This window comes from Adiantum capillus-veneris, chromosome 8, assembly GCF_014529385.1.
Source record: "Adiantum capillus-veneris isolate H3 chromosome 8, ASM1452938v2, whole genome shotgun sequence".
NCBI lineage: Eukaryota > Viridiplantae > Streptophyta > Polypodiopsida > Polypodiales > Pteridaceae > Adiantum > Adiantum capillus-veneris.
Genome location: NC_140938.1, coordinates 16,112,548 through 16,138,365, shown reverse-complemented (window position 1 = coordinate 16,138,365; position 25,818 = coordinate 16,112,548). Strand labels below are relative to the sequence as shown.

General features: G+C 44.3%; 1 protein-coding gene across 2 annotated transcripts in view; it reads left to right on the top strand.

Moving 5' to 3' along the window:
* Positions 1-963: 963 nt before the first annotated feature.
* The window catches only part of LOC147451721 (uncharacterized), a 91,849-nt gene continuing 66,994 nt past the window's right edge, over positions 964-25,818 (top strand). The window contains exons 1-6 of one of the 2 annotated variants that reach the window (XM_086517624.1): positions 964-1,145; positions 1,214-1,546; positions 21,849-22,401; positions 22,696-22,934; positions 23,011-23,194; positions 24,264-24,289. In XM_086517624.1, the coding sequence (XP_086373750.1) occupies positions 1,038-1,145; positions 1,214-1,546; positions 21,849-22,401; positions 22,696-22,934; positions 23,011-23,194; positions 24,264-24,289 (1,443 nt within the window). In that variant the 5' untranslated portion in view covers positions 964-1,037. Of the gene's footprint in view, positions 1,146-1,213; positions 1,547-2,793; positions 2,928-21,848; positions 22,402-22,695; positions 22,935-23,010; positions 23,195-24,263; positions 24,290-25,818 lie in introns of those variants that run through there. The other variant, XM_086517625.1, reaches the window with a different exon arrangement.

The following is a 25,818-nucleotide window of genomic DNA, read 5'->3' as shown; positions in this document are numbered from 1 at the left end:
CATTGTTTGACTATACAATTATTAAGACTAGAATCATCTTTCTCGGAGGCTGGAAGACTTATTTTGGGTTTAAAGCCATACACACATATGAGCAAAACTTCTTTCACACAATATCATTCACATTAACTGACATCGTGTCACTACATGAACCAACTCCCTTGCTTGCATGGCGTCCCTCCTCTGAAGCCTGCGCCCCTCCTCGCCTCTTGTCTGAAGCCTCGTGCCCCATGGAGGGTGCCTCTCCTTGCCTCCTCGTCAGTCACCGACTGCTTGGGAGCAGATCTTCGCCGATTCCCATTAATAAAATATTAAACAAGATTGGGCCACACCTACTTGTTGAGTCCTTGACTATATCATTGGCTTCTAAGCTATGGAGTTGTAAGCTAGACTATCTTGCCCATGTTTCATGCAAAAAATAGGTGGAACACCCAAGTTTAGAAGGGTTCGCTATGGTGGTCCAAAGATTAAGCATCATTTATTTTGGCAAATCTCTAAGTGTGCCATGAGGGATGGAAAACAACCCATTCGACTTCCCGATTTTAGTCGGGAATGGGTTGATACCCCTTTATACACCAAAGCAAATAGTCTGCTTTGTACTAACCATGTAGCACATTGGTCAAATACATCCTTTTATGAGGTGGGTCCATTGTCAAGTTCAGGCCTTGCTACTTGTTGTTTTGTCCACCCATATGGCGCGCACACCCCCCCCCCCCCTCCCCCGCCACCCAAAAAAAAAGAAAAGAAGGACACCTATGGCAACCATCCCCCAAAGGACATTATGACATTTAGCATCTAGTGTTCAGGTGACCCGATGGCCAACTTCGGGCAATGGGTGTAAAATAGCCAACTTGGGCAATGTTCATGATCATTTTGAAAATTAAGCTAGATTTTACTATTTCAAATTTCTATATTAATTTGCTCAAAATCTAGGCGGGAATTTTCCTTTTCCTCTTGCTCCCGAGTCCCAATCGCCAATTTTTTTGAATCTTACTAAAGCGGCTGTAGCCGGTATTCCTACACTCTCCAAGCAAGCAGAAATGACGGAAGGAGCAGGTGCTGGGGGGGTCGATTTCTGTGTGATTCAGCTTCTTCTTCAGGAAGATGATGAGTTTTTTCGCGTCTTGGTCTCCTGGATTTCTGGAAAGGTAAGACACGCAATACTCTCAGCTTGTCTGTCTTAGTCCTTCAGCCACATTGATGTTAGTTTTGGCAGGCGGTTGAGGACTCCTCTCTCTCAGATAAGTTGAAGCAAACAAACCGTCTTTCTTTTGCCATATCTTTTTTAAACTATGTGAGGAGTGAATCAGACACGATTCTGGCACAAGAGGTTGACTATAACCATGGGAAACATGAGCTAGCGAGCAGTCCACGGGATATCTCACCCAGAGTTGAGTCTGGCTTTGTTGAAGAACCACATGAAGGCAATTCGATTGCACGACACTGCATCAGCGCAATGAAGGAATCTTCCTATGATGCCGAGTTTCCTGCCCTTGGTGCCTCCCATTCCAATGTTCTACAGCAGTCTAACCAAGTGCCAAAGAAACATGTAACTTCTTTTAACTATCGATTTTCTTTCCTCATCTTGTTGTCACTACAGAGGCTCCTCAGTTAGTAGAAAGAAAATTGTCATCTTTTTTTTCTTCATTTGTTTATAGAGGCCCTAGTCAAAAGCTCCTCGCCACCATATTTCAATATCTCATGCTAGAAGGATAACTACGTGGTGTTACCAATCTATGTTCTTGCACAAGTTCTACAGAACAAGGTCATGCTATTGTGCATATTTAATCAATGGGGTGCTTCTGTCGTGCAAGTCCCACATGATGATTTTACAGATGTAATGGACCTAACACCTCTGCTAAGAACGACGTAGGAAATGGTCTCATCCCTGGTTATGACAGTTTGTAGGCCCCTAGGCATGCAATATGTGGAAGCTTATCGCCTGCAACTTCTTGTTTGAGTGCTGTCTCAAAAGGTTGCTGCAGTCATTTGTAACTTTAGGATCTCTGATTAATTTCAAACTACGAAACTCCAATCTCTGCTAGCTTCTGTCAAAATAGCATATGTCATGAAGACAATTATAAGCATCAAGAGAGATAAGAGATGTGAGAGATCAAAATCAATGGTGAAGCATGACTCATGATTTATCCGACAGCTCTGAATGAGATGACCTGATAAGCAAAAAGAGTGGATGAAATGAGGGGTGCCTGGACTGCTATGCTCCTCAGTTAGTAGAAAGAAAATTGTCATCTTTTTTTTCTTCATTTGTTTATAGAGGCCCTAGTCAAAAGCTCCTCGCCACCATATTTCAATATCTCATGCTAGAAGGATAACTACGTGGTGTTACCAATCTATGTTCTTGCACAAGTTCTACAGAACAAGGTCATGCTATTGTGCATATTTAATCAATGGGGTGCTTCTGTCGTGCAAGTCCCACATGATGATTTTACAGATGTAATGGACCTAACACCTCTGCTAAGAACGACGTAGGAAATGGTCTCATCCCTGGTTATGACAGTTTGTAGGCCCCTAGGCATGCAATATGTGGAAGCTTATCGTCTGCAACTTCTTGTTTGAGTGCTGTCTCAAAAGGTTGCTGCAGTCATTTGTAACTTTAGGATCTCCGATTAATTTCAAACTACGAAACTCCAATCTCTGCTAGCTTCTGTCAAAATAGCATAAGTCATGAAGACAATTATAAGCATCAAGAGAGATAAGAGATGTGAGAGATCAAAATCAATGGTGAAGCATGACTCATGATTTATCCGACAGCTCTGAATGAGATGACCTGATAAGCAAAAAGAGTGGATGAAATGAGGGGTGCCTGGACTGCTATGCCTTGGCCCCAAGATCTAGGTAGGGAACAATACGGAGCGCATGTTGAAATCTCAGAACCAGAGGCACAACCCAAACGAAGGCCCTCTCTCAAGGTACCTGCTCCTCCATCCTCTGGTATTTGTGCTGATGTATGCAAATGAGTCATGACTTGCTTAATCAAGAAGGGAATGAACAGAACTTTGACATCTAACGAAATCTGGATACTTTATTGTCGATGAGTGTAACCAGCTGCATGTGTCCAGACTCCAACATTGTCTGATAATTCACAATCATTACACCATTTTGACAAAGAACCACAGCTGGAAGTTACCTTCTTGCTGAAATCAGAGTCCAAGAATGTTCCTCGTGATGCATGGCTTGCACCTTTGAATGTCCAAGGGTTCCACAAGTAGCAAGCTGTCGTTCCTATTTCCCAGCAAACCATAAGTTAAATTGGGATACGTACTTGCATTTGGTTGGGTTAGAACAACATTGTTTTTGTCTTTATGTGGAAGACACATTTTGAGATTCTAGAAGGTGGAAAGAAGATTCCACCAATCTTGTGCACCAAGGGCAAGATTTTTAGCTAGATCACTTTGTGGGAGGATTTGGCTATATCCTGAAGGATGGCTTTTATAAGTGTTAATAGAAGCATAATAAGGTAGTATTTAAGCATCGTTGAGATGTAGGGCTAAGAGAAGGTGATTAGGTCTTTCTTACGTTTAAGAAGGCCAGGCTCAAAAAGATGAGAGAAAGGAGAAGCTATAGATCATTGACAAGGTCAATGATGTACCTTTCAAACTATAGATGTCGAATTATTGAAGGATTCACACTATTTTCCTTGTGAGTGTTCTTAGACCATTTTAAGAAGTGGCAAAGGACATGATTTGTGAGGAGCAGCCAAAGGTTGAAGAGATAGAGGAGATCCTTCAACTAGAGGAGGTTTTGGCTCATAAGAATCTGCCCGTGTGACCAGGGAGGTTCCTTTGTACAGGGGGTTGCACTTGGCGATGCTCTTGGCCCCATCGACCTACCCCGTCGACGCACCTGCACCCATCGGCTTAGCCTCTCGGGCCACCCCGTTGCACCCGGCCTTGTCGGCTCACCCGTCAAACCACCTTTCCGTGTTGGCCCACTTGTCACACCCCCATCTGTCCACACACCCCTCCCCTTCAGCCAAACCCGATTGGCCCACCTGTTAACTTCGTCAACGCACTCGACCACGTTGGCCCTTCAACGAGAGAAGATAGGGATTATTGGGAATGGGATTGTGCTAGCTAGGGTGGATGAAAGAGAAACATAGTGTGAGTGTGTGTGTAAGCAAGATTATCACTCAAGTGAATTAGGTTCCAAGATAGAATTAGCTTGGACTCATAAACAGAATCTTGAGTATTGGCTTAGCTTAGCACAGGCTCACCATAGACAAGCATGTAGTGCAAAATAGAGTTGTGTTTATTTATTCATAAAATGAGCTTTAAGTAGCTCTACAGCCTTGCACCACAACATGTGGGATAATTCCACTCTTCTCTCCTTAATTCACACTTTAGGACAAAGCTCACACTTTACAATCCTCCCCTTAAGGTTTGGACTAAGACAAAATACTGAAGATACAATATCCACACAGGATTATAAATTGGTATCCACACGGGATGGTAATATCCACACAGGTTGACAAAATCCACACAGGATGATAATATCCACACATGAACATAAAAGTCCTTCTTTACAAGTAGAGAGGCTGCATTTTCAAAGTACGTCGTCTTAAAAGACAAGGTTGTCCTCGCCTTCGTCTTCTTCTTTTGCTCATAGTTACATGGGACGGCGGGTCGGGGTCGGGACGACAAAAATTAGGAAACTGCGACGGGGTCGGAACGGCAAAAAAAAAGAGTTTTTTTGGCATTTTTTGACCTACACACATGCCACACACATAGAGCATCACTTTGACCATAAATTTACACTAAATAGACCAAAGAACACGAGCCATATAGGCTGAAATGTGCTAATAAAACATCGATGATCGATGGATACAAAATGAGAAGTGCATGCCACAAGGGCTCAAGAGTCAAAAACCCTAAAGGACTTAGGACAAGCCTGAGGCCTCAAGGATAACAAAAAGTACAAAGGGCTATGTAGTAGGTAGAGTCGTAGACTCAAGAGTCTAGACTCGAGAGTCGAGTGATCAATGATCATCAAACTCAAGAAGTGCTCGCTTGCTGAATCTCCATATCGTTGTCGTAGTCGAGGTCGTCAGCGACGTATGAGGGCTCGGGAGGCTCGCATTGAGGCTCGAAGTCCTCCTCTAGCTCCTCCAAAAGAGTATCGGCCATAGATGGATTCTCTTGTGCCATCTCCCACTTAGTGAAAGGATCTGCCTTGTGTGTGACACTCTTGGCAAGCATGCGCAAGTTAGCACTCACAAACACCAAATCATTGGCCCTCTGAACCCCAAGGCGATTCCTCTTCTTAGAGGCAATGTGGCTGTACACACTCCATAGTTGCTCCAAGCAACTAGTGGTACATGCTTGGCTAAGGACACGAACAGCCAAGCGCTGCAAATGTGGGCCATCTCCGCCATAGTCCTCCCATCACAAAACCGAGCCAATCTTGTTGCGATCAAGCTGTGCATCTACACATCCATAGGAGCCCTTCTTTTGCCTGTAGTTGAGTAGCTCGTCTCTAATCTTGCGTCTAATGTCACTGCTAGGCTCAAGGCGCTCCAATGCAAGCCGCCATCCTTTGCTCACCTCCTTGTCGGTCTCTTGACGCCTTCCCTGAAACTCAGGGTCAAGCACATAAGCTGCCGCATGAAGTGGAGAGTAGTGTCCATTCCACCTCGACTCACACAAGCCATGAATCTCTGCATACTGAACAAGGTCAGGCACAAGCTTCTCAAGTGCCTCTATCATCCGATCCATGGCTTCGTAGACTTTGCCAATGCATGGCTGCAAGCCATCCACCACTCGAAGTAGGTGTAGAATAGGCTTGACCATGGCGTCAAGAGTCTTCACCTCCTCCCACCAAGCGGCATCGTCGGCCCATTCTCGGCATTTCAATCCTACTGTTGATGTAGACTCCGGCATGGCCTGGAACTCATCACTGAGAAAGAGGCCCCTTAAGGCTCCGCCACATGTAGACAAGCGGCCTAGCATAAGCCAATTGAGTGCAAATCTTGTCTCTGAATATTTGAGCAAGGACAAGTGGCTCCTCTTTGAGAATTCATGGCGCACTTTTTGATGGTTGAGCACAAAGGAGACAATTCGGGAGGCGTCACCAATGGTAGGTGAAATCCATGACAAGTTCCCTATGTCCTTGAGGAGGTTATTGAGGCAATGCGCCATGCAAAATGTGACATGGATGCTGGGATACATGCCCTCAATGATAGCTCTGGCTGCCCTATTTGACGTCTCTCCATCTGCAACCATACAAAGGACATTCTCCGGGCCGGTGATCTCTATGGTGCTTGTCCACTCCGCAGCAAGCATCTCGGCGGCCTTGCCATTATCGGATGCATCATGTGACTCCACAAAGTACATCTCCCCCCGAGAGTAGGCCACCACCCCGTGGATGGACCGCTTGCGGGTGTCGCTCCATCCATCTACAAAGAGAGAGACGCCATTGGTCTCCCACAAATCCTTTGTTGCTTGGGCCGCTTGCTCCACGGCAAGCTTCTCTTTGTCAAGGAGGGTGGTGCGAAGCCTCTCCGATGAAGGTGGCACATAAGAGGAGCCATATTCCCCTATTTTCGTAACCATGGTTCGAAAGTATGGAGACCTATCCACACAAATAGAGCATGTTGTGTTAGTATGGAGAGTCGAGAGTCGAGAAGTTATAACCCATTATGAATACAAAATGGAAGATTGCAATGTGCATATGCCAAGGGAAACTCACCGCGAAGCATGGAAGGCAATGTGGTCGTGGAAGAAGAATCGGGTAACCGACCTATCCACCTCTTCCTTCAATTTAGGATTCCAATTTTCGTTGAGAGTGGTTTGGCGATGCGGAACGGAAGAGGACGGTGTAGATGCATGGCTCTTGAAGCTTCGAGAGATGTCGTCAATGTTGGCTTCCCTTTGTTGTCGCGGTGTCGCCGTGGCGGAGGGATCAACGGCAACAAAACGGCCCCTCTTGGCCGCTTCTGCAACCTCATATACCGTGAGCTTCTCAAGAAGATCCAACCTCTTCTCGGGAGCTACATGAGGGCAAAACTTCACCTCGTGACCGGGTTCATGAAGAAGATGGACTCGCATTTTGTTTGAACCACCCGTTCTCTTGTATGGGCATAGCTTGCACGTCCATGGTCTTGCACCTTCACCTTTGCCATGCGTGCTAAAGTCGAGTTCATCCCACCACGACCACGTTTGCACGGCGGGCCTCCTTCGAGAAGAACCGGCTTGAGAAGTGGAGTTGGCTTGAGATGACATGATGGTGGAGAGACTCGAGAGAGTAGAGCTTAGAAGTTAGAGGAGTTATAGGAGAGCTTGTGTGGAGAGAGAGTAGAGGAGAGCTTCAAAGTTCAAACCTCAAAGTGGGTAGAAGAGGGAGAGACTTGAGAGTGGAGACTAGAGTGTAGAGTAGTCAATGGTCATGCTTGAGCCTTGAGCAATGACTCAATGAGGCTATGAGGCTTGAGCAATGAGTAGAGAGGAAAGCATTGAGTAGCTTGAGCTTGAGGGAAATTGCAAATTGGAATGAGACTATGAGTATTAAGAGGCCCAAGGGAGCTTTTTATAGCCTCCCAAGGGCCAAGGCCCCCCAAAATGTGGCAGTTGGGACTGCACAGAGCCGTTAAAAACGGTCAAAAACGGTAACTTTTCGGTTTGGCAGCCGTTCTCGGCCGACCCCGTCCGACCCCTGCCGTTCCGGCTGTTCCTGGTCCGTCCCCCCTGCGACCCGCCCGTCCGGCCCGAAATCCATCCGTCCCACAGTGTCCCCTTCCGTTCTCGGCCCGGTTACGGCCGTCCCCTGGCCCTAGGGCCCGTCCCCCCCGTCCCCTTTAACTATGCTTCTGCTACCGTGTGAGCTGACCCTTCGTCGATAGGTCTCTTCCCTTCGTAGCTTTTGCTACTGCTGCTTTCTCCACTGCTACTACCTCCATTTGAGTAGCATCGAGAAGGAGGGTGTCCCTTTTTACCGCATTTGTTGCAAGGTTTGTTTGTGTAGCAGTCTTTCGCTACGTGTCCCATTCTTCCACATTCATTACACTTTCTTCCGGTTTATGTCGATGACGAATATCTTCCCCTTGAGGATGTCGTGACATAAGCCCCTCGTGATGATAATGAACCTTTTTGCATTCTTTCTTCTGCTTGAATTGAGTTGATGACATCTTGGAAAGGTGGAGCCGGTTTTTTTTCTTAAAGAATTGTAACTAAGTGGTCATAAGGTGGAAATGCACTTAATAGTACGGCCACTTTGTTGTCTTCTGGTACTTCGACTTGGATGTAAGTGAGCTGCGTGAAAATGCTCTTAATCTTATTTACTAGGCTAGCAATGTCCTCCCCTTCAATCATGGCGATCTTGTAAAGTTGTCTTTTCGTTTAACTTTACTTCTTTTGGCCCTGGCTCCAAAATTACTTTCTAGGATATGCCAGGCTTCACGTGCATGCTTACATTCGTCTATGAAATGCACATTGTTGTCATGCAAGGAAGTGATGATAATTCCTAATGCTTGTTCGTCCTTGGCCAAATTTTGTGCGCTTGCTATAAGTGTAGATGTCCTAGAGTGCACTCCATCCGGTTCGGCTTGTTGCTCTAAGGCAGTGCTGATGACAAACCATAAACATTTTTTCATTAGGTAACCTCTTAACTTTGTTTGCCAGGCATGAAACCCCTCCCCATTGTACTTCTCAATTCCCTTTTCCTTCATTGTGCTAATAGAGGGGTCTTAGCTTGGGAGACTCTCCTAGCCAGTATCTACCTCTTTACACGGGCACAAATTCCTCTTCGGAGATGATATAACTTTTTTTTGTAATTTTTTTTTTTTGTGCTTGGCTGCAAAATATTAGGGTTCATCGCAAGATAGAGAGAGACATCCCCTTATGTGAAGCTCCTCTTCACAAGGTGCTTTGAATGTTTGTTGAAAAACTCAATGACTTGTCTTTAAGAAATCCAAAAAAAAAAAAAAAGTGTGGCAAAAGCTTCAAATTTCGACCTAAAACCGGGAGAATTTCAACGTTGTTCTTACTTTCACCTATTAGGGAAAATATATTTTTTCTAGCCTTGAAAAGAATCCTCCTTTCTTCCTCCCTTTTTTTTGTAGTGATGGGTTGCTGCTCCTCGTGGGAACTTGAGCCGTGAGAATGGGCGCCTTGGAAAGGGTCTGAATGTGTGGTAAGGGAGGCCCCTTTATTGCTTAGGTTTTACCTCGGTGCAACAGGGCAGTGAGAGCAAGGCCTTAGGTGGTGTGGCATAAGGGACTTACAAGGTCACAAACACCAGTCGCGGGAACGGGGGCCCCGTAGGGGTAGACTCGAAAAGTCCTTAAAAAAACAGTGTAGCGCGTGTGGCAATGTCCGTGATCGGACGGTCGGAGAAAAAGGGGCGTCGTTGGTGGTCGGAGTAGAAACGGGCAGCGTGGTTCGGACGGGCAAAGCGGATAGGCGCGTGTAGGCGGGTGGCTTGTCGGGCAGGCGTCGACAACGAGCAGCTCTTCGGGCAGGCAGACTCGGGAAGATGGCCGGGCAACGACCTCTAGATTGTGAGAATGCCTTTGTTTTTGAGGGTTTGACCCCCTTTAAGAGGGTAGTCCCACCATGGTGAGGTGGTCTTTTGAAGACTTTTAGGGAAAAATCTTGGTGATCATTGAATGCGCCTTTAGGCGCGCGCACACATACACACACTTAAGCCTCTGCTGTAGCAATTCCAAAGAGTGAGGGTGTGCAAGAGAGCAAAACCAATCAAGCTCTATATTGTGCAAATATAGGGCGATTTGAGTATGGATAGGTTTGATGGAATACTCTTGAGATGGGCTACACGGCGCACGCACACACCAATTGAAAATGTTGATTCCTCTAAATAGAGGAGCAACTATTGAACGCAAATGCAAGTTGCTAATGGCGAATAAATGAATTTCAATACCAATTAAGCTTCCAATTAGCCATTGAGTAGTGGCCCAAGAGTCTTTAGCTCAAGAACATGCTCATGTTAGCAAATGGAATACTAATTATTATGCAATAGGAGAGCAAACCTAATGGATCTAGCTAATGATGATTAATGAATGCTAATTGTACAAACATGCAAATGCATAATAGCAAACCTAGCTAGCATACCCGTGGCTCTGATACCACTTGTTGGGAATGGGATCGTGCTAGCTAGGGTGGATGAAAAAGAAACGTAGTGCAAGTGTGTGAGTGTGTGTGTAAGTAAGATTATCACTCAAGTGAATTAGGTTCCAAGATAGAATTAGCTTGGACTCATAAATACAATCTTGAGTATTGACTTAGCTTAGCACAGGCTCACCATAGACAAGCATGTAGTGCAAAGTAGAGTTCTGTTTATTCATTCATGAAATGAGGTTTAAGTAGCTCTACAACCTTGCACCACAACATGTGGGATATGTAACAGACTTGGACACTCCAAGTCAAGAATCAATCGCGACAGCACCAAATAACCACTTCAAAACAATTCATAGATCACAATAGATTTGCACTGGCCCGGCGGAGTTCCGTGCCTAGAGATATTGGCCCCAAAGACTGGCGCCCCTTTCGGTATTTCTTTTTGTATTAATCAATTCAAAGTACAAGAGAGTGGGTCGGGATTCACTCTCAGACTCTGCGTCCAGATGCTCTGAGAAGTGAGGCCCTCACCACTAATTTAAAGGTTACAAGGGATGCCTAAAAGCAGAGCCCCAAAAGCTTCAAATCAAAAGCAACTACTCTCTCTCTCTCACAGAGAGTCAAAACTTGAAAGCAAAAGCATTCTCTCTCTCTTTCTCATTGCGTAGAGAAAAAGCAAGATTCGTGTCGCTCATCATTAATTTAAAAATAAAAAATAAAATTTAAAAGCCTCCGCGATTTCCAGAAATTAGGGTTTTTGGTAGAAATTAGGGTTTGCAGGAATTTTAGGGTTTTTGGCAGAAATTAGGGTTTTTGCTGTCCGTAGCCACGTCATCATTTTGTGACATACCCTTGCAAAACCGACAAAAGCCATAAACCGTCTTAGCAGACACTGACTGTTAGTACCTACGTACTAAGAACACACATCTAGCACATGTACAAAATCGACAGTCACATCACACGACATCATAGGACATCACTAGACATCACATGACATTCAACATTCATTCGGATCTTAGACCATGATTTATCGGCAATGTAGCTAGCAATCACATCTAGGTCCAATCGGGACCTCATCGATGTCCGATTGACTAACCCCTATTGCAACCATGTCTATTCGAGATCAAGTAGACCAAAATGCTGCAGTCATTTCGTCTATCAGTTCCTGCACTCAAAAGAAGTGAAGAAACAAATCAATATCATTATCAGGAATTCCATTTCATAAAGTCATCCAGCAGAATACTTTCAGCTATCAGTATCCCTGAAGCTCAAAGAGACATCAGTGACTTTAGTATCAAAATCGAGGCATCTATTGACAAGGGAGCGGAGTGACTCTCCTCTTGTGCATCCCACTGCACCAGATTTCCGACTAAGCTGAATTTTGGGTTCCGTTTGGAGTAGACTATGCTAAACCAAAACATCGAGGTAAAGTTTCACAATCCGAGGAGTATCTGCTCGGTCCTCCTCCTCCATCCACTTCGCATCAAATGCAGGAAAGTTCTTGAACTTAACCAAGAACCGCCTTCGGACTTTACCTTTCTTCGTATCGTTATGTGCCAAAATCTGTTCAGGAACAAGGATCTCCTCATTTTCTTCCACTTCGGGTTGCTGATCAGGCTCCCCATCATCAGGCACGTCACCCTTAACAAGTTTCAAGAGACTCACATGCAATGCATTGTGAATCCTCCAAGTATCTGGCAGTTTCAATTGGAAGGAGACATCATTTATCTTTTCAGTGATCTGGAAAGGTCCGTAGTATCGCATACTAAGCTTTGGAAAAAGCCTCTACTTTCTCTTTTTCTTTCGATGGCGTGCCTTCTCAAAACGTAAGAGCACCCAATCATCCTCCTTCAATTTCAAGTCGCGACGATGGCGATCCGCTGCCTTTTTTTTGTCGTTCTTGAGACTCCTGCAAAGTCTCGCGAACCTTGGCAAAAGCCGTATCCAAATCTCGCTAATATTCATCCGCTTCAAATATCTAATCTTTCGTGCTCAGGAAGGATGGAACCTTCGCAGCACTTTCAACAATCTCACATGGTGTCTTCCCCGTCGAAGAGTGTATCGTGTTATTGTAGGCAAATTCCACCAAAGGTAAGTTCTTTTTCCATTGAGTCTTTTGATCCGAGATACAAGAGTTCAATAAATCTAAAATCACTGAATTGGCAATCTCAAATTGCCCGTCAGTCTGCAAGCGGAACGATGACGAGAACTTCAACTGCGTGCCAATGTTCTCCCAAATTGCCTTAAATTTGGGGTCTCTGTCGGAGACAATCGTCTCAGATGTGCCATGTAATCGGAAAATCATCGTGATCTTTCTGTGTTCTCGGGAGATCAAAAATGAAATCCATTTCAATATTTTCCCAGGGGCGGGTGGGTATGGGTAAAGGTTGTAACAATTCCTGTGCCTTATGCCTGTCAAACTTGACCTTCTGGCATACTGCGCACAAACTCTTCCATATCCTTTTTTGAGTCTCGGCCGAAAGAAGTATCTCTCTACCCCTTCATGGTGGTAGCAATGCCGCGGTGACCCGTAAAAGGTGGACTGTGGCATTCAGTCATAACCTTTTCCCACAACGGCTGTGTAACGCACAACATAGTCTTTCTCATCAAGTAGCCTTCCCGAAGGGAGTATCCAGCTACTGTCTCCCCATCCCGTATCCGTGTGAAAATATTTGCAAAATTTGTATCTGTGGCATATTGATCGACCATATCTTCGAAGCTCCTACGATGTGTCGCGGAAATAGCCAGAACCAACGGCTTTCGAGACAAAGCATCTGCCACCACGTTCGTCTGTCCCTGCACATGGACAATCTGGAAGTGAAACTGTGACAAGATGTTCGCCCACCTCATCTGCTTTTCCGAAAGCTGCTTCTGTGAAAAGAAGTAGCGCAAACTCTGATGGTCTGTAAAGACAGTAAAATCTGCTCTGAGTAGGTAATGCCGCCACTGAGTAAGAGCATGGATAACCACCAAAAGCTCTTTCTCATAAATCTGTGCTGTCATCTCCGGCCTGGAGAACAATCGGCTCTCGTAAGCAATGACATGGCCTTCTTGCATCAAGACCGTACCCAGACTACGACCATAAGCATCACAAAATACTTCAAATGACTTCTGCAAGTTCGGCAAAGTCAAATCTGGTCCTGTAGTCAATTTCTCTTTCAATGCTTGAAAGGCAGTCACCTCTGTGGATCCCACCGAGAAAGGGACTCCTTTCTGTATCAAGAATATGCAAAGGGGAAGCAACCTCTGCGTACTTTCGTATGAACCGCCTGTAGTACGAACACAGTCCCAAGAAGCTTCTAAGTTCATGGACATTCCTCAATTCGGGCCAATCACGGATAGTCTCTATCTTGGCCGGATCCATTTGCACTCCTGCTGTTGACACAATGTGTTTCAAAAAGTGTATCTCTGGTAGGAAAAATTCACTTTTCTTTGCATTAATCACTAACTTTTGATCTCGTAATGCCTGAAAGACCTGAAGCAGATGATCTCTGTGTTCTGCCTCATTCTTGGAGAAAACAATGATGTCGTCAAAGAAAGTGCCAACAAATAGCATGTACTCTAGAAAAATCCTATCCATCATTTGGTTAAATGTCGCAAGAGCATTGGTTAAGCCAAAAGGCATCACCAAAAACTCAAATAACCCAAAAGTCGTCCGAAAGGCTGTCTTGTAGATGTCTCCCGGCGCGATTCGGATATGATGATATCCACTCTTCAAGTCAATCTTGCTAAAGCACGAGGATCCCTGTAACCTATCGAGTATATAATCGATCCTAGGAATTGAAAATCTGTTCTTGATGGTGATTTTGTTGAGAGCGCTATAATCGATGCACATTCTGCAAGATCCGTCTTTCTTCAAATCCAACAACAGTGGAGAGCAATACGGTGAAGTACTATGTTGGACAAGACCCTTTTCCAAGAGGTCTTTCATTGGGTTCATAATCTTTTCATTCTGTACTCGGCTCACAGAGTAAGGTGGCCGGTTCGGTGGCGTGCTTCCAGGTATCAGATCAATGGTTTGATCTTCAGGCCCTCTGAAAAGCAATCGGCATGAGTGTGGAGAAAAAAATCTTGGCATTCTTTTGATCAGGTCAAAACATATTCAACCTTTATCCATCGTTCAGTTCTCTCCCAAAAGAATGAGTAAGACACTGAAGTTCATCAAGTACAATCTCTAAGCCCTTCATTTATCAAAGTCGCTTTCTCGGCCCGGTAGTCAACCACGGCGTAGTTCTTGTGGTACCAAGGGATCCTGAGTAGAACGTCACTCGCGTGCCTTGAACACCCCTGTCATTGCAAACAAAGTTTGCCAATGCTCGGTGTAATGGAAACATCCCATCCGGGTGCCAGTCGAACTACCCCCACCTGTGGCGTCAGTCTGTCGGGCGTAATTCCAAATCGAGCCGCCCATTCCAAGTGAAAAGAAGTTGGCCTTGGCTGCTTCAAAAGAGCTTCCTGATCCTTCACTTTGCCCCAAAAAGCGGCAAAGTTTGTACTTTCATTCATTAGATTCGGTGCAGGTCCCACGCCATGTGGTACCAGTTTTGCTTTTCTATCTGCCTTTTCTGCCACGTTCCTCAGTTGCTCTCAAACTCTCAGGCCTGTCGTCGTCTTTATCATTCTGTTCTTTCTGTGCCTTTTAAGGGCACTTCGTGGAGATATGTCCCATGTTCCCCGCATCCAAAGCACTTCCCTTCTCTGATGAAGCGAGCTCTCTCCTCAGGAGTAAGCTTGGGTTGTGCATCCTTTTTCTTTGGGTTGCTCTTTTTTCTTTCTACTTTCACTCCCAGAAGTCTGTTCGGCTCGTTGTGTCATGGCCTCATCTGTGGGGTAGGTCAGACTGCCAGAGTGAATGGCAAAGCCCCGCTTCCCATGACTCATCAGCTCCTGAATAGAAGGTGACTTTTGTTCCAAGTAGTGATCTCGGATCTCTGGAGGTAGACCCAAGGTAAACCGCTCAATCTGTTCTCTGAACAAGATCTTCTTGAATGAAGAAGCGGGTAGAAAAGAGCTCCAGAATCTTTCACAATAAGCATTGATTGTATCTTTCTTGGTCATCCGAAGATGGTTCCAAGCAGCTTGTACATCTCGTTCATATTCTTGCGTCAACCAAGAAGAAATAAAAAGCTTCTTAAATTTCAGCCATTTAACTGGCGCAGTCTTGTTTAAAAGAAGCATGGACCACCAAGTATGAGCATTCCCCTTAAAGTAAGAGGCAGCTCTCCGAATCTTGGAGTGCTCTGAATAGCGTCCTCCCGCGAAAGCGATGTCAAACTGCTGTATAAAAGACAAAGCCTTCGAAGCATCTGAGTATCCTGAAAAAGTATCAAACTTGATCGAGTGGCCACCTTCCTTAAACTCTCGAACTTTCTTGCTTTTATCTTCGAGAAAGTCATACTGGTTAGCTGTGTAAAAATTCTTCTTGTTCGCATAAAAGTTTCCGTCATCGGAATCTGAGCTGTTTGTAGACGAGTCCTTAGTAGAACTGTCAGTCTCTGGGCGAGATGTAGCATTCTTTGCCTTTTTCTTGCCCTTTCCGAAGCTTTGTTTCTTGCTTCGCTTTTTACCTTTTCTGTCTTCTTCGCTCGAATTTGAAGAGCTAGAAGAACTGTCAGATGAAGAAGAAGAAGAAGAAGAACTGGGTACTCCTTCAAATCGAACACGCTTCTTTCGTTTCTTTGCTTTGTCAAAAGTCGACCGACGACCCAAATATCCCGGGAAGTCAGTGCTTTTCTTCTCCTTTTTGCCGTGCTTTTTGGCTTTCTTTTGCGCGTCAAAAAGCTGAGCAATCCGTGCATCAACCACCTCTTCTAATTCCCTCTCTGAATATTTCTTGTGAGCAGAAGGTTTCTTGAGAGTGGGTGTAGTGGTTTTCTGCCACTGCTCATGCACTTCTTGAAAAGAAGTCTCGCTCATATATTTTGCAAATTTTGGGTCCTTCGCAAAATTGAGCATCATCTTCGTTGCATCGTCGATCAATTGACGACGCTTCATCTCTCTTTGCTCCGCCTGAGTAGGCCGAGGCGGGCCATACTCTCTATTTGAATCTTCGTTGTGATCCCAGCCCGCATCTCCAAATGCAGAGGGAGTCGACTCATCCTTGCGTGAAGCCATAGGTGCCGCGGAAAAAAAAATTGGGGATCGGATTTCCCGTAGAAGAGAAATCGGCCGTGCTCTGATACCACTGTAACAGACTTGGACACTCCAAGTCAAGAATCAATCGCGACAGCACCAAATAACCACTTCAAAACAATTCACAGATCACAATAGATTTGCACTGGCCCGGCGGAGTTCCGTGCCTAGAGATATTGGCCCCAAAGACTAGCGTCCCTTTCGGTATTCTCTTTTTGTATTAATCAATTCAAAGTACAAGAGAGTGGGTCTGGATTCACTCTCAGACTCTGCGTCCAGATGCTCGAAAAGCTAATTTAAAGGTTACAAGGGATGCCCAAAAGCAGAGCCCCAAAAGCTTCAAATCAAAAGCAACTGCTCTCTCTCTCTCTCTCTCACAGAGAGTCAAAACTTGAAAGCAAAAGCATTCTCTCTCTCTTTCTCATTGCGTAGAGAAAAATCAAGATTCGTGTCGCTCATCATTAATTTTCTTTTTATTTTTTATTTTTAATTTAAAAGCCTCTGCGATTTCCAGAAATTAGGGTTTTTGGTAGAAATTAGGGTTTGTAGGAATTTTAGGGTTTTTGGCAAAAATTAGGGTTTCTGTTGTCCGTAGCCACGTCATCACTTTGTGACAAGATAATTCCACTCTTCTCTTTTTGACTCACACTTCAGAACAAAGCTCACACTTTATAGGGATCAGAGGCAAGTAAGAGATGATATAGATTAGAGTACGTCACCTGACTCAGATAAGATCCAATCATATTTTTCAAGGAGCTGTTGACACTTCCATCTTTGATATATACCCTACTACACCCCCAATATACTACAGGATGGAGGTAGCTAGATTGCATATGATGCTTGTATACCCTATGTATATAGTCTTGCATTTCAAGCCCCTTGCAATAGAGCTCCATCCTTTACCCATCATGTTACCCATCATGCCCGACCTGTAGTAAAACATCATCCAACCCCCCCCCCCCCGCGGGCAAACCTCTCCCCCTCTAGCGTCAAACCCCCTGCCCTCAAAACCACAAACTCATTGTATACTCTAGATTAAGTCTTAGCATAGCTTATCAGTTAACCATAGTCATTATTATCATTTTCCCTTTCCCTTGTTTGGGATGGTAGATGATATAACACACATGTACATTGATTGGTCTCATAGGCTTGAGCCTTGGTCTCTTAGGCTGAGTCTGGCCTTTCGAAGACATTGAAAAAACCTCTCTCTCTCTCTCTCTCGTCTATTGCAAGGTTCTTGTGTGCAGTGTTCTCACTTGTTAGTGTGTTAGAATTCTGTTCAATTATTCACCGCTTGTGTTTGAAGTACCAATTTGGTTCCAATGTGCATGGTCTTTTTCCTTGCTGTGGCTTGGAGGGGACAAGTGTTAGGTGCAGTGGAAGGTTTTAAGGATTTTAGCTCAAATCTAGTACTTTACACAAACACAAGGTTACTTCACTTCAATGGAGGGAATTAAACACAATGAAAGAGAGAGACAAAGAGAAAGAAGAGAGATGGCATTGCATGTCGGGTCCCAAATACCCTCAAGGGTCCCCTTGCTCTGTTGCCAAGGGAAGTACTTGCTTTAGATTACTTGCACAAATGTGGATACAATGGCTAGATGTTGAATAATGAGTGCCGATCCTTCGTTTGGATGAACTGCAAAACGCTATCGTTGATCCGATGCACAAAAGCTAGGGCTGATTTGATGCAAAAACGTTGTGTTGATTTGATGCAAAACGCTGGGCTGAACTGATGCAAAAATGCAAGGTGGAATCTGATGCTGAGGACGTAGGTGCTGAACTGCTGGTGTTGAGGGTACTGATGGAGAAAATGATGGATATGGTTGGTGCGTTGGTTGCCTTCTACGGGTATTGGGTTTTGAGATGCTTAAAATTGAAGGCCAAGTGACTCTTTTACAGGTTTTTAGCCATTTGCCCTACCTACTTTTTATAAATGTCATTTCAATGCAAGTGAGGGTATGCAACTATGACCTATTAATAAATGACCTAAGTGACTGTTCATATGCCTACATGCTTAGGTGACTATATTGTGCAAGTGAGGGTATGCAACTATGACGTGCCTGATCATGCACGTCCTTCTAGAGGCTCACGAAGTTGCCAGGCTAGATCCTAAGCTATACTAACTAAGACTGATGCTGACCTGTAGTAGTACCTTGTCCATGTGGATCAAGGGCAATGCGCACGTGACAACAAGCATGAGTTTCAATTATTTGGGGTTTTGAACCAACCGTTAAAAAAGTAGTAAGAGCACTCTATAGCTCCTGAGGGAGGGTCAAATGAAGAAATTCTTTACCCACCTCAAGAAAATTGTTGGAAAGGGGCAAGGAACTATTGCCAATCAACCTTTGAACGCAAATGGGGAGCTAGTAATGGAACCAGAGAGGCAATTACAAGTATGGGAGGGCCACTACTCTAGGATCTTCGCCGATACGGACGGTACCAGCAAGGATCCTCTTGCTTGGTATGACAAACACGTGCGCATTTGGCCTGGTATGCCTGAAGTATGTGACATGTTGAACTGGTACGAAGTGCGGGAGGCCTGTCGGCGGTTGAAGAGATACAAGGCAATTGGAGGTGACGGGTTACCACCCGAATTCTTTAAGCTGCTTGTGAAAGATAAGGGGCTTAGGTCGGATCCGCGTAAGCCACGATCGGAGATGGGCAAGGCTTACTTGCACATGATTGAGGGCATTTACGATATTGGAGACATCCCGGCCGGCGCTAGCGACGTAGTGATTGTGTCAATTCCCAAGAAGGGCGATTTGACCAACACTAATAACTACCGCGGGATCGCGTTAATCTCCGTTGCCATAAAAGTTCTCACTACGGTCTTGATTAGGCGGATCACTAAGCTACTTGAAAAGAGGAATTTCTTCAATCCCGGCCAAGCAGGCTTCCGTACTAATGAGGAATGCATAGGGCAAGTTGCTTGTCTGAAAGAGATCGTGAAACTCCGTCACAAGGATGGGAAACCAACTTATGCGGCCTACATTGATTTCATGAAGGCATACGGCACAGTACCGCACGAGGCGTTGTTCCTAAAGCTCACTGCGGCTGGCCTGCAAGGTCGAGCACTTAGATTCTTACAAGCGCTCTACAGGTCCACCTCTGTTAAAGTCCGACATATGGATCAACTGTCGGATTCGATTCCGATGCAGCAGGGAGTTCGCCAAGGATGCTCGGGATCGCCCTATCTATTCAATATATACATCAATGATATTTTAGACGCAGATGGGGAAACATGGGGCCTGGAAGTACCTAACCTCCTCAAGAGAATAAAAGGACTCCTTTTTGTCGATGACCTGGTTCTACTTGCTGACTCTCCTGAAAGCCTACAAACGAGCCTTGACAAGGTAAGTGAATGGGCAAAGACCTAGGGCATGACTTTTGGAATTGACAAATGCATGGTCACGGTGTTCCACGGCGACTTGCAAGATCTCTCTACGAGGATCTTTACTTTGGGTGGTGAGATGGTTGAAGTAGGTGAAACGTACAGATACCTTGGCATCGATGTTGACTCGACCTTCTCCATTGAACGTATCGTTAAAGAGCGAGCGGACAAGGGGAGGAAAAGTCTCTTCGCATGTCAACACCTACTGGCGAACCGAGCCATCCCTATCTGGTCTCGACTAACTGTTTTTAAGGCGTGTGTATATCCAGTGATTTGTTATGGCGGGAAATTATGGGGGCCCACGACCAGCGTGTCCTTCACTCTCTGCAGTGCCTCGTCGCCACGGGATGCGAATGTTACTTGGAAAGGGAGCAAGGTCAACCTCTGTAGGGACGGCTACTCTCCATCACGAGTTTAACATACCACCCGTACCTGCCTTTTGTGGGGGACAACGAGCACGGGCTTTTGACAAGTACCGCTCGGTTTCATCTACTTGGATAGGCTCCTTGGTAAACAAGAAGCCTAAGAACCAACCATTCAAGAAGTGGACTTGGACGACAAGAACCGAGAATTGGACGAATAAATATATCCTAGTGACTGACTTCAGCTCAGTACGCTACCACACATGGGACAAGTGGGACGAGAGGCATTCGTGCCTGGCGTTGGAGCCCTATAAGGAGGCCGGCTATGAACAAACACGTGGATACCTGCTGCAGCTCAATAGGAGCACTATAGTCAATAGAAAGGAGGAGAGAATGCTGGCTCTTGCGAGAGTAGGTGGGCTCAAACTGGCTGATAGTTATATGCGCGGACACAGCATTTGCACGCTGTGCTCCCAGTTAGAGGGTCGTTCGCTTTCGCATTTGCCGATGAGGTGTCCGGCGGGCAGATGATTCTAGGGGGTGTTGGCTAGACCGATTCAACTCCACCTTCAACGCACTCGACCCTTCGTTGGACCTTGAAGAAAGGACAGTTATCCTCCTTGGTGGGGAGGCTCGCGGGAAGCGGCTGCCCTTCGGGGTACGGTGTGATCCGCACTCGAGGGACGGAAGTGTAGGGCACGTGCCTGTGGCGAAGTTCCTCGGTGAAGTTGTACCCCAGTATTTAGGTGCTCTGCATAGGCGGATGGGGAGATAATGCTCCCCTTCCTATGCGGTTATTTGAATCCGATCCCTTCCAGGGGAAATGACGTAATTCTCCCCAAGCGAAGCCAGATGAGCTACGAGAGCACCATACTGCCATTCCCCCTCGGGGGGGTCAACTTCACCTAAAAGGGGTTGGGAAATGCATAATGGGAGACATTACCAGCCTTAGCGGACGCCACTTGTGAGCCGACACCCTTTCAAGCGGGTATGGCATTTCCTAGGGGAAAACTGTCGGGTTTCAAAGGTAGTTTAGTGAGGTGAGCGATAAGTTACCTGGAGGAGGCAACTCCAAAGGGAAGACCGAAGCAAGTCCCGCAGTACCTGGGCCTCTGAACAGAGGTACTTGGTCGTTGTCACGCCCACCGAAATGGGTCTCTCAAGGGAACAATCATCACCCTAAGAGTGTAGATAATTCTGGCCTCCCGAGTCCAGAGGAAACTAGTGACAAAAGCGTTTGCCTTCGGTTTCTCGGGGCATAGTCCTGGTCGTTCTTCTTGTCCACTTTTACGGTGGATAAGGGGAGCGGCCGGGCTTGCCCCGCCCGACTCCGAAAACAAAACAAAAAGCACTCTACAGCTGTGCTGTAAACATTGTCTACTCTTGCTCTTTATGTATCCCAGTAGACCGTAACTACTTCTCACTAGTGTGCAGATCAATAAAAACTTTATGCTACTACGATCTGCATTAATTAAATAATCACTTTGCACAACTTAACATAATCTGAACTAACAAGAGAGATTGGTGTTTGTGAATCGCCACCATCGTACATTTCTCTAGAGGAGGCTTCTTAGGTGAAAATGTAGTTTGAACTTCGACATCATGGTTAAATTTATATAACAAATTTGGTTTTTGAGCAATCATGTTCCAACCTCATATAAACATGCCTTGGGGTAAATTTTCTTACAGCTCATTTGTTTTGCAGTTGTACTAGCCTATATAGTACACAATATATCTTTGATAAACTGGTGAGACCACGTTGTCATCAACTTAATGAGAGCTTTTGTGATTTTCCTGTGCAAGTACATTTCATGGGCTAGTGCTCTCACTTTTCTGGGTATCTAATTGTTTGTTTGGTGCTTTTCTTTGCATCAGAAGAGACGAGTGAATCCCACACCACTGGAGAACCCAACTGTTGACAGTGCCTTCGTGTTAGCAGAATTGGATTTCAGCAAGGAAAATCTCAGCAGCAATTTTGAGGCTAGGAGCTTGGCTTCAAGAAAAGTTGACATGGATGTCCTTATGCAGCAATGTTCAGGGCACAAGCCAAGGCCCAACTTGATTAAAGCAGCAAAGCTAAATTCCAAGGAGTCTTTGTATGCTGGGGAGAAATTGCAAATTGCTGCAAATGATACAAGCAAATCCATGAGACACCTGAAAGCAGCAATCAAAAGCTGGATCATTCCAGATAGAACACTGCTAAGACTCAGACGTTTTGCAAATGTGCATTCGAAGCTTGTGACTGAAAAAATGGTGCCGTCTTTGATGGCAGAATTACAATTTCTGCTTCATCTTCTCACTCTCAAGCAGGGTGCTGAGCCCTATGGTGAAAGGCACAGTGTTGAGGACAACTTGTTCCGATGCAGTGATTCTTGTTCCATATATTCTTGTTTTGTTATGGAGCACCTAGAAAAGATTGTAGAATCTGGTACGTAAGATGTGTAGGGAGGCATGCATGTTACCTTATTATGTTTCAGCTGCTGTTTCTAAACATGGTTGATTTTCTTGATGATGCTGTGCTGCACATGTTGTGCCAATACATATTTATGCTTGCATATCAGAAGCAAATATGCTTGCATGTTCATGCTGTGCGTTTGCATTACTTTTTGCACAAGGTCACGTCTGCAATTTTGAGGACCTGCAATTGCACCCATCACTTTTTCCTTGCCCACCAACAGTCTGAGAAATATTTTTATTCATACTTTTGTGAATATGTTGACAGTCGGAGAGCCTCTGCTTTCAGTTCTAGTACAGCATCCATTGATCAATCACCATTCTCCTACTTTTCTAATGCGAATGAAAGAATCATTAGCCAGGCACCAAGCATCTGCATTGCGCTCTTTCAAACCATATAAATTGTCGGATGTTTACAGTAACTGCTCAAAGTCAGCAGTATTTGCTATGCCTGTATCTTTACCTTTTCAAGCAGATCGAGATTCCAGAAATAATTTCAAGACTCGAGTAGGTTTCTCCTTTCTGTAGTACCTCTTACTCTCCTCTCAGAAAGATGATCTAAGGATTTTTTTCTACTTTGTAGGAGGCACAGAAGCTATATAATAATCGTGAGCAATGCCGAGATCACTTCTATTCAATTTTGAAAGAAGCTTCTTTGTTTCAAAACTCTTTTGAACACACAGTTGATGAAGCCCGCTTGAAGACGCAGGAAAATACGAAAACTCTTATGTCTGTTCTGGCAGTTGAAAACTATCCTTGGTTTACTGGTAAACTGCTTCTCTTTCACTATTCTCTCCTTTCATCTTCTTGTTCTGTGTGTGTGTGTGTGTGTGTGTGTGTGTAGGCATGCTTGTGTGTTTGTTCATATATACAGTCAAAAATATATGTGTGACTGTTTGGGTGAACGTGTGCGCATTTGTCTCTCTCACACCACACACAGGATTTTTTTGTAAAAGAGTAGGTGTATTTTACTACAAAAAAGATGTATTTTTAGTAAGATGTAATTTTCAGCTTTGATTTGGATGATATCTCTCTTCATAATCAAGGTAGGATCCGCACGTACATACGAATCCTTTTGTACAGTACGGTCGTACTGTACAGGTATCCGTGCGTACAGATTGATCCATACTTTTTTTTTTTTTGAGTGTCTCCCCCTCCCCTCCTGGTGGCAGTCTGTGTGTTATTTAACTCAATGCAGATTGTCTTGTTATTCTAATGAGACTATCGTCTACGATTGACTGTCATCCAAAGCGTAATTTAAAGTTTTTGGAGTTTGTTGTTGTTTTGTGTATAATGTAACATTCGAGAGGTAATTGAATCTTTTTATCTGCTGTTTAGTTTTAATTGTTTAGTGTTGGATGTCTGAAGTGGTCCATGATAATGAACAGTCTTACAAAAGTTTCAAAATGTATAGTTTATGGAAATTTTTGTTTGTAGTTTACCATTGTGGAGTGATAGTTATTAATATACCATAAACCTACTAAATTATGCTTTTAAAGAGAAAAAAATGAATTTTACATACCTAATTACTCAACCCATTCAATACTACGTATACTATGCACCGAACACTACGTACCTTACCACCCTGCTCAGAATTATGAGTTTTACTTTGATTGCTTCTAAGTTTCATTTCTTTGATAGTGATGTAATATTCCTCATGTGTTTTTGCCTCTGTGTGTGTGTGTGTGTGTGTGTGTGTGTGTGTGTCACACACACACACTCGTGTGCGTGCACACATATGCTCATAGAGTTAAGTAGGGTAAACCAAGACCTGAAGGTGAGCAGTTTCCTGTTTTAGAGTGTCATCTAATCACATATTAACTCTCAATGATGCAGATATGTTTATGGAGCACCTGACTCAGGTGTGCAATTCTCATTAACCTAGTCTTTATGAATGATAGAAAGTATCTTATTCAGTATTTTATATCTAGGACTTCACTTTAGAGAAAGGAGACCCTCAGTCATATTGACAGCTGAAGAAACTAGTAACCTGCTTCATAGTGAATGTTTGATGGACAGGAATAAATCATTTTTGTAGGTGTCATATCATTTAGGGATTTCTTGTCTTTATGTAGTGAGAGTTGTCATATTGCAAGTTAGATTAATTAAGTAGTGCGCCATTATTAAGATAATAACAATTTTTCTGCTCTCTTACTGGTGAAAGATTTTTGTTTTAATGCTAGAAGGAGTGATTCTCGGTTACACAAAAGCCTCAGATAGAAAGATTGGAATGTTAATGTATAAAAGGGCCTTCAGACCTATCAGGCTTGTGTGTGACAACCAGAGTTGCAAAACAGAAACGGAATCAAAACAGGAATGGAAATGGCAAAGTTTGATTCAAATGGGTAAACGCCAAGTCAGCAAGGGTGTGCTACTATCAATGTTCTAGAAAACTCAAAACTCTTAGTTCTAGTAAACCCTTAAAAAATGGACCATGTACAAACCAAAAACACAAATTGATTAGTTTGAAGACAAATTATAAGGGCTCAGAGTTGGATCTCAATTTTTATCACTCAAAATGCATGTATAACAAGAAATGGGAGTAAGACTCCAGAGAATAATGAATCTTGCTGTTGTTGCTAAGAAGAGATAACACGAGTCTAACAAAAGATATCCTTGTTTACTTTTGTAAATTGATCTCCGACATAAATCACAAAGCCGCCTCATTTGGATACAACAACCCTGTAGGTTTCTATCTTGTGATATGTTACCTGGCCAGGCTAATCGGAAACTTTGCGTTTCATATGTTTGAAATGTTCCGAAACACTGCATGGAAGCTGTTTCAAAAAATCTTCAAGTGTTTCAGAAGGGAAATTCGTTTCGGGAGGTCAGAGTGTGTTCTGACATTCTTATCATCCCAAGGGGGCGTTTTTGGCCATTTCGCACAACTTTGGCTACAACGGTTATTGAGGAAATGATGTGGTGATCACACAAGATGTCTCACAAATGAGACTCAAGTCCTATTTATAGGACTTCATTACCAAAGGGTCAGGTTCATACTGGGAGGATATATTGCAGGCGCTCATCCTGATGTCTGGGGACGTAAGAGGTTGCCTTGGATTGGAACCCTTTGGCTCTAGATTGATGGCTACGGATTGCTAAGAAGATGCATACGATGTGCTGCCAAAGATGTTGTAGCTGGGCTACAGTGTCACTCTACACGGAAAGACAAGACAGTTACAGTTGATTGTGGGTTCACAATTGGTGGACTTGACACGTGGCAGGAGGGTGGTTTAGAGGACATCGTGGCTAGTTCTTCTCCACCATAGTTTGGGGATAGATGCAGCTGGACAATCAGAGATATTTGAGTTATCCGTTGGTTGCCCTTTTGGGTTGTATATATGCTCACATTTGCTTGAGTGTGATACACTATTTTAGATGGTTTATGAGT